This window comes from Rhinichthys klamathensis, unplaced genomic scaffold, assembly GCF_029890125.1.
Source record: "Rhinichthys klamathensis goyatoka isolate OS25496 unplaced genomic scaffold, OSU_Roscu_1.1 h1tg000111l_1, whole genome shotgun sequence".
Taxonomy (NCBI): Eukaryota; Metazoa; Chordata; class Actinopteri; order Cypriniformes; family Leuciscidae; genus Rhinichthys; species Rhinichthys klamathensis.
In genome coordinates this window covers 11,491,175-11,506,657 of record NW_026606649.1, presented here as the reverse complement: position 1 = coordinate 11,506,657, position 15,483 = coordinate 11,491,175, and the positions used below count along the sequence as shown (strand labels likewise).

At 41.1% G+C, this 15,483-nt stretch overlaps 1 protein-coding gene across 2 annotated transcripts in view; it reads right to left on the bottom strand.

Annotated features, from left to right (window-relative positions):
- Positions 1-9,360: 9,360 nt before the first annotated feature.
- gabbr1b (gamma-aminobutyric acid (GABA) B receptor, 1b) overlaps positions 9,361-15,483 on the bottom strand; it is a 145,025-nt gene continuing 138,902 nt past the window's right edge. For both annotated transcript variants that reach the window (XM_056254479.1, XM_056254480.1), the window contains exons 22-24: positions 13,136-13,264; positions 10,721-10,864; positions 9,361-9,800 (exon numbers count right to left, since the gene is read on the bottom strand). In XM_056254479.1, the coding sequence (XP_056110454.1) occupies positions 9,516-9,800; positions 10,721-10,864; positions 13,136-13,264 (558 nt within the window). In that variant the 3' untranslated portion in view covers positions 9,361-9,515. The remainder of the gene's footprint in view (positions 9,801-10,720; positions 10,865-13,135; positions 13,265-15,483) is intronic.

Here is a 15,483-nt window from a genome sequence, read left to right as displayed (position 1 = left end):
CACAGCGGACGCAACGAGAACTTTCCCGGTAGAGCACTTACGTTTTCTCTCTCGTCCAGCGAGCATTAGTCTCACAGCGGACGCAGCGTGAGAAGGGTATTTAGTCCGGCGGCTGTCCTCTGCTCTTTAGCCTTTTGGGGGGAGTACTCTGGGTTCGGGCCAAACTCCGAGCTCGGAGCCCTCCCCCAGACAGCACGCCAAATACACATTAAACCTTATCCACTCTAATTGTATGTAAGTGTGAACTCGTGAAAGTGCTTTTCTTTTATAATAGTGCTTAAAAAATACATAAAAACACAAAATGAAGTATGATCATATTAGTCCATTATTAAAATGCATTAGCAATAAAGTGCATAGAGTTCTGAGAAGTCAGACGGTCCATAGTCCATACAAGTAGAGATTATCATATATAGTGCATTGTTGAGGTGTATTGTTAAAGTGCATAATGATCAGAGGTAGTCAGACAGTCTATAATCCAAGTGCAAAAGGAAAAGGAGAGGGAGAGGGGGCGGAGCAGCAAAGGGACAGCGGCTAGTGTTAGGGCTTGGTGTTGGGGCTTGGTGTTGAGCAGCGTTCTGGTGAAAAAAACGCTCCTGTAACGTCTCCCAGACGGGAGGATGGAGAACAGTCCATGAATGGGGTGTGTGTTGTCCGCGATGATATTGTGTCCGCGTCGCAGACATCGTGAGTGATGAAGATCAGTGATGGCCGGGAGTGATGTGCCAATGATTTTTTGAGCAGTTTTCACCACTCGCTGTAGGGCTTTTCTGTCGTCCATTGTGCAGTTCTCATACCACACCTTGAAGCAATTAGTGAGGATGCTCTCAACTGTGCAGCGATAGAAGTCACAGAGGATCTGAGGGGACAGTTCAGCTTTTTTCAGTTTTCTGAAGAAGAAGAGGCGCTGTTGAGCTTTCTTGATCAGAGTGGAGGTATTAAGTGACCAGGAGAGGTCTTGTGAAATGTGGACACCCAGGAGCTTGAAGCTAGTGACCCGCTCTACTTCAGCCCCATTGATGTGAATGGGTGTGTGGGTGCCTGCCTTTGCTTTCCGGAAGTCAACAATGAGTTCTTTGGTTGAGCGCAAGGTTGTTATTTGCACACCATGCAGCCAAGCGCTGCACTTCCTCCCTGTAGGCTGATTCATCATTGTTCCTGATCAAGCCAAGCACCGTTATATCGTCTGCAAATTTGATGATGGAGTTAGTGTTATGAATGGAGGAGCTGTCATGGGTGAAGAGGGTGTACAGTAATGGACTGAGCACACACCCTTGTGTAGTAGAGAAGAGGTTATTTAACCTCACCACCTGGGGTCTGTTGATCAGAAAGTCCAATATCCAGTTGCAGATGGATATGCTGATGCCAAGCCTGTGCAATTTCGTGATCAGATCAGATGGTATGACTGTATTGAAAGCTGAAGTCGACAAATAGCATCCTTGCATAGGAATATCAGTAAATACTCCAGACAGTTGCTCGGCACATGTTCTCCACACGCGCCCAGGGATGCCATCCGGGCCAGCTGCCTTCCGTACTTTCATCTTGCTCAGTACTGACTGCACGGCAGAGACAGTGAGTCTGAGGGGTTGGTCATCAGGTGGAGGGGTAGTTTTGACAGGCGTAGTGTTGTTGTCCCGGTCAAAGCGGGCTTAAAAGTTGTTAAGCTCATTAGCAAAGGAGGTAGTGGTAGTAGGGGGGGTTGAATTTGCTCTTCTGTAGACTGTGATGGCCGGTATCCCTTGCCACATACGTCGGGGGTCGAAGTGCTCTTCGATCCGCTGTTTGTGTCTATGTTGGGCGTTTCGTATTGCCCTTTTCAGGTTAGCCCTGGATGTGCTATAGGCTTCTACGTTGTAGGATCGAAAAGCAAGGTCTCGGGCCTTTAGCAATAGACGAACGTCCTTATTCATCCAAGGCTTCTGATTGGGGTATATATTGATCTGCTTGTGAGTTGTGACATCATTGACGCTTGTATTGATGTATTCCAGAACAGAGGAAGTGTTTGTGTCAATGTCCAGCTGGGAGTCAGAGGTGGCATTCGTGGCGAACAGACTCCAGTCCGTGCGCTGAAACCCAAGCTGTAGTGCAGCCTCTGCACCCTTAGGCCAGATCTTTACAGTCCTCACTGTGGGTTTCACCCGGCTGCTGAGGGGTGTGTATCTGGGAAGCAGCAGCAGGGAGAGATGGTCAGATTGACCCAAGTGGGGGAGAGATGTAGCCTTGTAGGTGTAAGACTGGAAAACTGGTTATAGGGAACGACCACTTCTTGAGAAGACAAAGAACCCACTGCATAGTAGCATTTGGGCTCACTCTTGTGAAGGCCCCATCCGAGACTAGAGGTCTCACCTCTGAATCATCCTAATCTACATTTCTTCCCCTCATCCCCCACTCCTTCCCCTTCATGCAGATCACCTGAAACTCACATAAGAATATATGTATGGTTTGATGTGAATGATTATCATTGAGTATTATGTTTGGTATCATTTGAAATGTCTCAAGAATGAGTGGTACAAATGTCTCATTCCCAAAGTATAAAACAAAAGGTAATAAGGTTTTTTAGAAGTTTAGAGAAACTGACACACAAAGGAAGGTGGACTCTATGCAAATGGCCTTTCTCCCCTACCCCCAAAATAAGGTGTAACCTGAATGCAAAATACCATTGAAAAGAAGTTCTGGCTATTTAATGGAATGCAGCAAGGAATCGTGGCTCTTTCTGTATTTCAGACAGCCCGTGAGGATTAGCTCATGTAGTTCTTAAATGTTGGGTTTGCATCTATTTCTCTTATCCTAAAGCATTTGATGTTTTGTATTGATGATCTTTGAACTGATTATGAAATTGGCACAATACCTTTACCTGACATATTAAATTGTTATATTTGATTATTCTAACAGACTTTGACTTTATTTTCATTGGAGTTAAAAGGAATAGTCGAACATTAACGTTTATTTAATGATGCACAGATATCATTGAAAAACTTTTTCATTTTATGGAGTCAGATGAAACGAGTTAATACATAAGATAAAATGTATTGTATTAAATTAAAAATCTCCTTGCCATGGGAAAAGACGGAACACGCGTTGAGACCTTCACCGCTAATTTGAATGCCGCCATTGGATCAAATTAGACGGACTTACATAGGCTTCTGGGATGTTTGTGTACACCTTGTCCAAGGTTCTGTCACCTCTGGTCAGGCAGGAGACATGTTGGTAGAACTTGGGGAGTACAGACTTAAGATTTGAATGATTAAAATCCCCTGCAGCAATAAACGCCCCTTCTGGGTGTGCCGTTTGCTGTTTGCTAATGGCAGCATGTAGTTCTTTCATTGCTTGCTTAGCATTAGCATCAGGGGGTACATAAACAGCCATGATAACAGTACATATGAATTCTCTGGGTAGGTAAAAAGGCCGACATTTAACAGACAGATATTCCAGATTCTCAGAACAGTGACTCCCGGTCATGACAGCGTTCGTACACCATGCATTGTTGACATAAATGCACAAACCACCGCCTCTGGTTTTACCAGAGTCTTCAATTGTTCTGTCAGCTCTGAACATAGTCCGCCCCTCCAGTTTGATTGCAACGTCCGGTACACGGCCATCCAACCAGGTTTCCGTGAAAAACATGATATTACAGTCCATAATCCGTCAGGTAATATAGAGTCGTATTTCATCTAGTTTATTCGCCAGTGACCGTACATTGGCTAGGAATAAGCTTGGTAGTGGTAGCTTATATGGGGTTAGCCTTAGCCTAGCTCGTAGGCCACCATGCTTTTCCCGCTTCTATTTGGTCTTGACGCCGCCTCCGGGCCCTCCTTCCTGGGAGAGCTGGTAAGCTAGACCCCGGCATCCTGGCTATCTCTGGTGGAAGTTGAAGATTTTGAAAAACGTTACTCGTGCAGAGCGCATGGATGCCAAAAAGTTCTTGTCTACTGTACAATATATTCCCATGGTTGTATCGAGGTAAAAACGCTGATAATAATAAACAAACACTCACTAATTCGCAAAAACTGGGGAGATGCAGAGCCTCGTGCTGTACTCGCGACGCCATTTTTTTTGTCATATCCATAAATAGATAAATGTTGCTCTAGCTAATTTGGTGCATGTGTCTAGTGTGTCATTGGCATAGGTTAGTTGTCTTGTCAATTAATGAGAAAGGTTGACTTTTAGCAGCTAAATCTCAAACCTCAGGGGAATCACCTGCTTTAAAACAAACGTTGAACAGAGGAGAGTCTGCTGGCAAAAAGACAGCTTGTAATAAAACAAGAATCAACATTGGCTTGGTTTATTGGGAGATGGCGTGAACTGAGTAAAAGTAATGTGGAGATGGTGTTTTTATTACTCAAGTAGGTGAGTAATTAAACAGATAAAGTGCTATATGTAGGTTCATTGTAAAGTATTCACAGTCACACAGAGCCAAAGCACAATCAAAACAATGTTCTTCCGCAAAATTCATGTAGTTTGGTTTTTTAACCGCTAGAGGGCCAAAATGGCCTTTAAACATTACTGTAGTAAAATATGTAAATCTATAACATTAAGTTTGCTTTGACTAAAAATGTTTTGTAATTACCTGGAACATTGATGGATATTTCAAAGTGCTTTCCGTAATTTTGACAGACAACAAATAACTATATTTCATGATTAGTTCACTGGAATGTACTAAGAGTCTCTCTTTTTCCCAAATTCTTACTCACATGGTACTTTAATACATAGATTAAAGGAAATAGTTGTCTATTTCCATGCTTTAGAAACATTCCAGTACACACTGCCAATATGCTAAAAAGAAATAGAAGTAAGAAAGGGGAGGAAATCTATGTATTAAAGTACCATGTGAGTAAGAATTTGGGGAAAAGAGAGACTCTTAGTACATTCCAGTGAACTAATCATGAAATATAGTTAATTAAAGAAGGAGAGCAGACCATAAAAGAGCAGTGTCTGTTGTCTTAATTGTTACGATGGAAAAGAAAAGAGCTCTTGACACAGAGATATTCTTGTGATACCAATGTCACATTAAAAAACCAAGTGTTACATCATTTTCCTGACAAAATAAAATACAGCATGATGGAAAATATACAGCTAATTTAGTCTCATACTAATCATATTTAACATAGACTTATTATTTGGAATGATTTGTTTATTTATTTACCTAAAATGGAAGTGCCATCTGTATTTTAAAATGCAGTAGACTCACTTGGTCGTTATGGCAAAAGAAAAATCATTAAATAATGCTCTTAATATTGTCACGTTTTGGTTTCGTTTCATGTTCTTGTTTCATGTCTGTCATGTGATCCCCTGTTCTTGTCATGTGATCCTGCCAAGTGTTTCCCATGTGAATGTTGTCATTGGTTAATTGTCTTGATTGTTCACAGGTGTCCCTTGTCTAGTCATTAGTCTTGAGTGTATTTAAGCCTTAATGTTTGCCATGTGTTTTTGTCATGTATTGTTTGTGTAACCATTGTTGGTAAGGGTTCTAGTCTTGTCCATGTTTTGAGTTCATGTCATGCCATGGTTTTATGTTTGATCATATTTTGATTATTTGTAAATACACTGCACTTGGGTTCTTAAAACTTGTAATTAATCATTACAAATATATCTCAGATGTGTAAATGGAAATTGCACCAACTCTAAAAGTCCCCTATACTTCCACTGAAATTCCATTAGATACCATATACTATTTGTTTATGTTAGTATTCTCATATTCACACAGTCAGTGGGGAGGGTGGCTAAAGTGCTCCAAAATAATGAACCGACAAGCCTTACAGTGTACCTGAGGATAATAAAGCAGTTCCAATTATAAAGTAAAATAGCCTATCTGAGTGCAACGTGACTCATCAAACAGAAAACAGAAGAACAGTTTTAAAAAATGTAGCAAAAACAACGTCTTTATTTCACCAGACACCAGTCCAATTGCGTTGTACAGAATCTATCATAGTACAAATACAAATATATTTTCAATACCACATACGAATACCTTTGACTGTATATACTTTGTGCAAGAGAATACATTTATCATTTACACAATTGACATTTGTGCATATCATTGTCTGCATGAACATCACTATCATGATTATTACTGAACCACCATTTGATGAGAAATGATGAATACAATATTACAGTAGACTGATAATAAACACCATGGTGGGGTTTGTTCACAACATTCCCCCAGGATTCCTGAAGTCATCCTGTGTCAGCGTTTATGTAAATCCCCAGAGCACCATTTAGCCAATCACAAGTGCTTATGACACACCAAATCTAAGACATCATGATGCAGTTCAGTGTCTGTTTGGAATGGAATACTAGCACACTGCAAACTGTCAGTATATACTGTATTCTGCCTTATTTATTAAAAAACAGTATCTCGAACTCTATGCATTCTGCTCACCAAACCTTTCAAACAGTAGTATGGTTCTCCTGTGGTTACCATTCAGCAAATGGCATCCAGTTACCATTCCATAAATAAATAAGCTTATATGCAGTTTAATAGTTTGTATAAAATCAATTCACTTTTAGGAGCTTAATATTATCTAGTTCACAGAGTGCACAACTTGCCAACTTTTCAGCGGCCTTGGTTCTGGAAGTATTTTTCCCATTCACAGAAGCACTGTGAATGACACAAACTAAAAACGATGGAGCAATATCAAACTATTGATTTAAATTTGTCGATTATGTATATAGGAATATGTTTATATGTATATACATAAATGTATATACAATATATTTTACGTTTATTGCAAAATATGCATATATATACAAATATTTAAGCAGTTTGAGAGTGCAGGGAGACTGACCCTATTTGCAATGCTGCATGGGATTGTAGTTCTTTCCCTCATTAAAGTCATTAAGTACAGTCTTGTGTTGGAAACTGATTCTACATCATTCACAGTGCATCATGGGAGTCTTAAGTCTTTTTTTGGCGATTTACTTATCGTGATTCTCTGTTTGGTCAGCAGAATCATGGGTAATATAGTTGCTGATGGCAAAAGATTAACAACCTCTTACCTCACAAAATAACTTTCTTTGAAGGTTTGGAAGTCATTGTTAAAAATCAATTCTCCCATGAAGAAAATTAATTCCGGAACCCGACTGTTGCACTCTATTGCAGTTCAAGTCAAGAGCATTGTATTGTGGTATATGGTACCCTGCCATATACTGTCCACATTATACATACCAAATACTGCAGTAGGGTAGTATGCTAGTATGCTATCCCGAAGACAACCTCTGTTTGTTTACGAAATCAGCAGCAACATTTCAAGTATGAGGTAATAACAGGTCTCTAAAATAATGAGCAATGTGCTATTGTCACAAGCACTTATGAATAGACAAATGACTCTCATAGTCCCTGTAGGGATTTTTTTCTGTACATCCCATCCCTCCAAATGAGAGAGAGGCTTTGCCGCCGCAAAAAAACGAAATGAGGCAGGTAAAACAAACCATTAACAGTCCGGCTGAAACCGGGGAAACTTTGCCGTACAGGCGCGCTGATGAATCCAAGCCACGCACACTGAGAAAAAGCAAGAGAGTTTACGAGCTTCACTGCGGCAAACAGACGAACAGCTGTTGGGAAAAGCTGCCATTGAAGACTGTCATTTCAAGGGGCTCCGCAGACAGGAAACTGCCATTATGCATGATGAGGTAACCAAGAATTCATTTGAACAAGGAACAGTTCCTCTGTCCTCGGCTTAGAAAGCATGTATACTGTACAGAAGGGTCTCAGTATTTGTTTCAATCAGGAATGTACCGTGGTTTGAGTGATGACTACACACAGCAGCTGATGAGTGTGTGAATGTGTGTGTTGTTGAAGTAAAGTACCGTATTGCACGCTCATCTGAGTTCTGTTTAATGAACTAATTTCCCTTTATCGTTGCTTGGTATTAAACGCACATGACAAAGATGGCTGCGCTATGCATTTTTAATGTTATTTGCATTTCAAAGTAGCAGCATCCTGTGACGGCTCCAATATGGCAGGTGCCATTTAGAAGCAAACTGCATTACAATGCTGGGAGATTCAATCTGCAGCTCTCAGCTACACAGGGGATCTAATAAAAACAAACCCCCCAAATCTGAGATGAAATTACGTCTCTTCTGTACAAAGCCTTCAAACGCCTTCAACAGCTTGTGAGTTCTAATACATTATCCCAGCATGCTCTGGGAAAAAAGCTGACTATAAGCAAACCAACATCATTTCATTAGCGATATCATTGCAGCTTATTGTGAAGCTAGACTTTTTTTAAATGAAGGAATTATGAGTGATTTTTGTCCATTGGCAGGGCGTAGCAGTTGCTAAGGTGTTCTGGTTGGTTGCTTACAAAAAAGTCCCTCCTTCAATGTACAGTAAATTTATAGGATTTTTACTTAACGTTTGCCTGGTGAAAATCATAAGTCTAATCATTTAGAAATGTAACAGCACACCTCTCTTCAACAAGCTGCACGATTTGAGGCAACATTTCTCTGATTCAGGATAAAAAATCCTTAAAATTTCTTTCAAAATTAGGCAATGGGCTAATAAAACAGGAAGGAAGGAATTTGTTGACGTTGGTCACAAGAAATTGTGTAATACTGTCAGCTGCACGTCAGGGAAAGAATGTTTATGAGGTCATGGTGAAATTGGAAAATGTGTAGATAAACAATAGGATATGAAGTTTTCAGATGAGAAATGCAGTTCAAGTATGGTGTCGGCAACACCAAGGTCAAGGGTTTGACTCCCAGGGAACACATACTGGTAAAATGTCAACTTTAAATGTACTGTAAAATGCACTGGATAAAAGCGTTTGCTAAATGAATAAATGTATCTTATTGTTACCACACTGACTAGCTATTGCATTTCGACCACTACTGAGAACTGTGGGATATTACTAAGGCTGGGTATTGGCAGCGTCCTCGCTATACAATACATATCGTGATACATGTCGCAATTAAATATATCACAATAGTCTATGATATCAAAATTGAATTGCGATTGACACTGCACTAAAGGTGTGTGAATCGGTCAGTCTCTCTAATGAGGTTTCAGAGACTTATTTATATGACCTGTTTGAACTGTAGGAAATATGAATGCACAAAATAAATAAAAAGATTGATGCAAGATAAGAAAGTATCGAAAAATTGCGGTATTGTAGAGTCCTAAAACACATTTGATGAGAATAATGGGAAATAATACATGATTTTCTGTTAGGATGTTTTTAGCATGTCATTCTTCGTACACAATTTTCCGAAGTTAAAATCAGCTGAGGGTTACTCATTTGAACTGTGTAATGGTTCACAGCATGTGTGGTTTTCAAATATGGTGACACATCAAGTGATGCAATCAAAACCAGACTCACAAGCCTCCTGTGTATAACATCCTATGAATCACAGCCAGTGTCGGAAACAAAGGAAACAAACAAAGAAAAACAAAGGCTGCCTGCTGGGCGAGATGGAGAAAACTGTGGCCCGCGAATCAAGGTAGCTTATTTTTCTTCCTGCTTTCCACTTCACTGTGTCCCCGCTTGCATTTCGTACCAGTTCCTCCAGCGTCCCGGGACTCACTTGTAGAGGAGCTGCAGTCGTCCAGGGTGACAGTTGTTGCGGTTGATCTTGCCGTCGGGCTGGTACAGGGTGGAGGAGTTGGAAAAGGTGGGAGGGAGGGAGTGGTTGTCAGAAGCAGGAAGGGGGTATCCTGGTGGCGGGCGGAGAGATTTGGGATCATTCAGAGGAGTGGGAATGGAAGGTGAGCTGTGGTTCTGATTGGAGGAGGTGGGGCGTTTTCTGGAGCGCAGGGCCTGTCGCTCTGACAGCTGATTTCTCAGCTCTGATACACGTTCCTCTTTCTGTTGGAATGAAAACACGAAACTAAATTAGAAACTAGGCCTAAAAATATTAAACATATCTGTGCAGTTTTGAAAACCACTAAGAAAAGGAAGCTGAAAGTAAACTTGACAATCTGCCACAGCTCTCATGACATCTATTGTATCAGACAGGATAGGGCCAAATTCAGAATTTAAGAACGAGCGCCTCTTTGACGTCGGAATTTGAATTGGATTGGCCTCATGACATGACGAGGAGGATTTTACAAAAAATTCCAATTCAAAGAAATTCAACACAATCACCCAAATGGGGAATTTCATTTTAGTGTTGTTATTGTTAGCTAAAACTAAAATGAAAAACTCTTGTAAATTGAAATAAAGCTTAATTAGAATCAAATATGAATATTACATGAAAACTGAAAACATCAGATGGCAACTAAAGGTTACTAATTACACTATGTTAATTACTGCAAAAACAATAGCATCGACACTGATAGTTAGCACAAAATATCCTCCACATTGTTTTAAGATCACTTAATAAAATGAATACTGGTCAAATTTGGAATCTATTTATTATATCACTTATTGAGCGTTTACTGCTCAAAGCCGTGTACTTATATGTTAACATTTTGATGATCTCATTGAATTCTCCACCCGCAAAATCTAATTTATCACATCATTATATGTATTACCCTTTTTCAGATCTCAGGAGTGTTCAAATCCTGAGGCTGAGAATATAATTGAAAATTTTGTTCGATATTTTTACTTTTTTAGATTAAGGCAGCCGGGAATCATATTTCCTGGTTCTTAGTGGAATACATTATACTGAATTCTAAATTCTAAACAAATATAAAAAAGGCATTCTCAATTCAGTTTTGAAATATGTTCAATCCTGGTATCAGACATTCCGAACAGTGTGCTGGAAAAATTGAATGTGACAGAACCTCCTGGATGATCTTCTGCAGCTCTTTGTTCTCTCTCTCCAGCTGGCGGGATTTCTCCTCATCGTTGTTGTTTGTGGATGAGCCGGTCTTCATGGTCTCCTGCTGGTCCGACTGCCACTCACCACGAGTGATAAGCCTCCGCATCTACACCCACAAACACACACCACACTAGGTATAACAACAGACCAGATTCATGTCGACAGAATATTAATGTACTGCAAGCTGGACAACAAATACGGTCTACTACTACCTACTATTTATTAAAAATAGAGTGCAAACCGATGAGCAGCAGGCAACAATAGAAATAATAATAGTAATAAAAAATAATTAATGTAAAAAAAGAGTGAACAAATATGAGTTTGATTAAAGCTGCAGTCGGCAAGTCTGGCAGATTGAGTGGACTTAGGCAAAATTTTTAATGTTTACAACTCTCATGCCCCTCCCCCACTATCAACGGACACCCTCCCACCGAGTTCGTGCTCGTCAGTGCGTGCGCACCAGGTTATCTGTGAACGCGCCCGTCTCATCAGCATCCATCAACACCATGGAGTATTTGGAGGTATGCTGCGCTGGCTAATCTACCGATAGATTGCAATTGCTAATGTCATTTATACTCTAATGAGCTTACTTGATTTGTTAGTGTTTTGAAAGCGAGATACATCCGCCATCACTCTTCGTTACTGCGCGAACTTCCGGCGTGTGCATGTGATTGTAACGTGCGCGAGTGGTGGCGTGTGCCCGATCTGTGATTGACAGTCAGATCTCACACCCCCCTGCGCTGATTGGACCCGATGATCCGGGAGCTGTGGATTTTTGCTAAACAAATAACACGCTCCAGGTGGAGTTAGAGGCTCGGGTTTTTTTCTAAAACCACTTTATTTATGTTGTTCTGTCGGATTATAGTGTCGATTTCACTGAATATGATCAAAAAAATGTTGCCGACGGCAGCTTTAAAATGTAACTACTCGTCGAGTCATAGGGTCTTGATTATGTGTAGATCATTAGACAAGAAAATATAAAAATAAAATAATAGTATAAAAACGAGCACTGGTCTCGAGGTTTGTAATTCTGTAAATACTTAAGAGACTTTTCTTGTTTAGACCTTAAGGCCTGTTCACACCGGGACGAATTTCGCGCGTGTTATTCGCCGACGTTTAACGCCTCGTGACTAAACAAAGGGCGCCTATGCGAGTGTGCACACCGACGCGTAAAACGGCACGCGTAAAAGCATCATTTTTTAAAAAACGCCTCGGGTTCGTTTTTTTGGTTTGATGCGCCGCGTCAAAAACTATCCGACTAATGAGATTGGCGCTTTTGCTCACGTGTCTGGAGCTTCTGAAGTTACAGTAAAACACAACTTGGGGGCGCTCAAACACAAAACGGTCTTGCTGAGCACACATACGTAATGGCGATGGAAGATATACAGCGTCTACACTCTGCCGGGAAGAAATAAGACGAGGAAGATGCAAGGCTAGATGAATGTAGAGCTGCTGGTCTTGTTGGTGTCTTTATAAAGAGACACCAACGACAATAAAGAACTATATGACAAACGCGACAAACTTGCTCTCTTCTTCTGAGTGACAAGCGAGTGTCAGAAGCGTAGTTGCGCAGCGCCACTTTGTGGACCGGGGTATTTCTGTTTTACATTAAGCGCCATCTAATGTCAGGGAATGAATTTGCGTGTTCACTCGGCTCATCGTCAGCGAAAATCGCTTGGGTGTGAACACAAAAAACGCGTTGAAAAACGCTGACGAATAACGCGAGCCGATATTCGTCCCGGTGTGTACAGGCCTTTATGCAGCACTTTCAGCACTCGTTGTGTTCTTTCTTCCAGGTTTGTAATTCCACAGCATGAAGGTAAGATTTTACGGATTTATGAATGAACCGCTCATGACATCCGCTTCAAATATCACAATGCTCATTATAACTTTCGTTACTGTACAAAAAGTAAAACCACTTCACCTGCTAATTACTCTTCGACAGCGATGCCATAGAAATATACAGAGCTACCGAAAAATTCACAAAATTCTAAAGATGGCTGCACGCTTGTTTCTCTGGTGCATAAGGTCTATATAACGTGAATAAAGGGTTCCTTTATTTGTGTATATAACTGCTTCTATTGGCTGTTGTATAATTGCAGTGTCTTCACTTTTCTCTCTTTCCTGTTCTTTTGAGATGTCTAATAACACCTTTCCTCCGATGACACTGATTACACCACATCTCCATAGCATCATCATTCAGCGCGCTTTAAGATTTCATGAGAAGACTGCTGAGAGAGATCCATATGTCACACAGTAACCACTCTTTGATCACTCCTTCCTTTGCTCTAGTTATCCAGCATTAATATTCATCACTGTAATACAATATTTACATTAGCTCTCCTTCTTGTTTTGAGAAAATGATCTTCTGTTGTACCTTGGGGACGAAGAGGACAACTAGAGTTATGTAGACGGAGAAGATGATGGCCAGCGAGGCGAAGGCGAATGAGGCGTCCTGCTTAGACGATAGAATCATGGTGACAGGAGCGGTAATCATACACAACACCTGAAAGAGAGAGAAACAGTTACATATACAGGTGTTTTTTAACTATGGGCCCTCTCAGTACATTAATTGGTCTACTCTGGAAGCTTGTTTCCACCACAGAATAAAACATTTCAAAAGATATTTGCGACTTTATATCACGCAATTCTGACTTTTTAGAGATATAAACTCGCAATTGTGAGAAACAAGTCAGAATTGTGAGATAAAAAGTCGCAATTACCTTTTTTATTTTTTATTCTGTGGCGGAAACAAGCTTCCATAGTCTTCTGTCAAAGTCCAAGACAATGTTATTATCGTTCACTAAAACTACAATTCTTAAAAATAGTTTTCGTTAATGACAATAAAGCTGAAATCAAATAAAATATTACATGTTAAATATAAAAAACTACATGTGCTGTTTTGACAACTAACTTGAATAAAATAAAATAAGTTTAAATTGAAGTACTAAAATCACTACAACTAAAACTGAAATAAAAACAAATGAAAGCAAAACAGAAATATTAAAAAAAGCTAATAACAAGGATAACAAATAACAAAGCATATAACAAAATGACAAAAATGTATACTAAAATTAAAGTGAAAATATAAAAAAGCTAATTTAAATTATGAATAAACACTGTAATATAGTAATAATAACGTCTCGGTTACGGATGTAACCCTCGTTCCTCGTTCGTACTCAGGGAACGAGGGTTACATCCGTAACCGAGACGTTCCCTTCCGTTGTCACTTCGAGTTACGTCGAATGACGACGAATGGGGTTCCCAGTCCAATCACGCCACCTCGGCTGTCTTCCACGTAAGTCTGAGCTCCCTGTCGTGAGAATAGCACGGACGAAGGACTCCTACTTAGCACATGAATACCAAGGTACACTGGGAAGCATATCTCAGTGGAAATATGCATTAGTGCCTGCCCGAAGGGAGGACTTACAGAATACACATATGACCCGGAAAGGGGGGTGCATATTGGGGAACACTGGGGTGTCCAGCCCGAAGGGTGGAATATTTCAACCCCAGGGGTGGCAGAGTGGCTTGCCAAGGGAAAGACACATGCTCAGAGAGGCTTACAGTGGAAATACACATGTGGGGGTCACCCAGAGGGGGAACCATGCACATGGCGGCACCTAGCCAATCGCGAAAGCTGCCAGAGGCATAACTCTGGAGTTGACGTCAACAGCGCTGGAGGAACTCAGGGCTTGTGAGGCTTACCTGAGGAGAATATCACACGTATCCAGTCCGTGGAGTGGAATGGCGAGCAAGCGAAGACACCTGAGCGGGTCCTAGTACCGGCTGGTTGAAGCGAGTACACGAGAAGATACTGGCTCCACTCGCAGATTGTAGAATCTGGCGAATGTGTTGGGTGTCGCCCAGCCTGCAGCTCTGCAGATGTCTGTTAGCGAGGCGTCATGCGCTAGAGCCCAAGAGGAAGCCACACTCCGGGTGGAGCGTGCTGTCACACCAAAGGGGCATCGTCGACTTTGCTGCTGGTATGCCAAAGCAATGGCGTCCACTATCCAGTGAGACAGCCTTTGCTTGGAGAGAGCCTTTCCCTTCAGCTTCCCACCATAACAGGCAAAGAGCTGGTCTGAGGTCCAGAAACACTGCGTTCTGTCTACATAGGTGCGGAGAGCACGTACTGGACAGAGCAATGCCGCGCTTGCAGGTTCACCAACTGGTCCTGGAAGGGAGTGGTGGGAACCTTGGGCACATATCCAGGCCGGGGTCTCAGGATCACGTAAGAAAAGGCCAGCCCGAATTCCAGGCACGCTTCGTCTACAGAAAATGCGTGCAGGTCCTCCACCCTCTTAATGGAGGCCAATGCAACCAGGAGCGCTGTCTTAATTGACAGGAACTTAAGCTCCACTGATTGCAGAGACTCAAAAGGTGCATAAAGGACAAAAGCTTAGGCCGCGCCACAGGGGCCTATATGTATTGTAATGGTGCAAAAAGTCAAACTTTAGAGGCATGTTATCAATAACCTTTATTGGAATATAAATGTACATAAGCTTAGCTGCAGGAATCTGTGAGGGCAACGGACAAGAAAATTGGTATACTCAGGGCTGGCTTAGTAACAAATACCCTTGTATGGCTGTCTTGTCTATATACACTAAACATTAGTGCTGTCAAAATAAATGATTAATCCAAGTGATTAATCAAAAAATCAAAAATCAAAATAACTCATAATCCTGATTGATACCTTCCTGGTATGTACTATGCTCAATTATA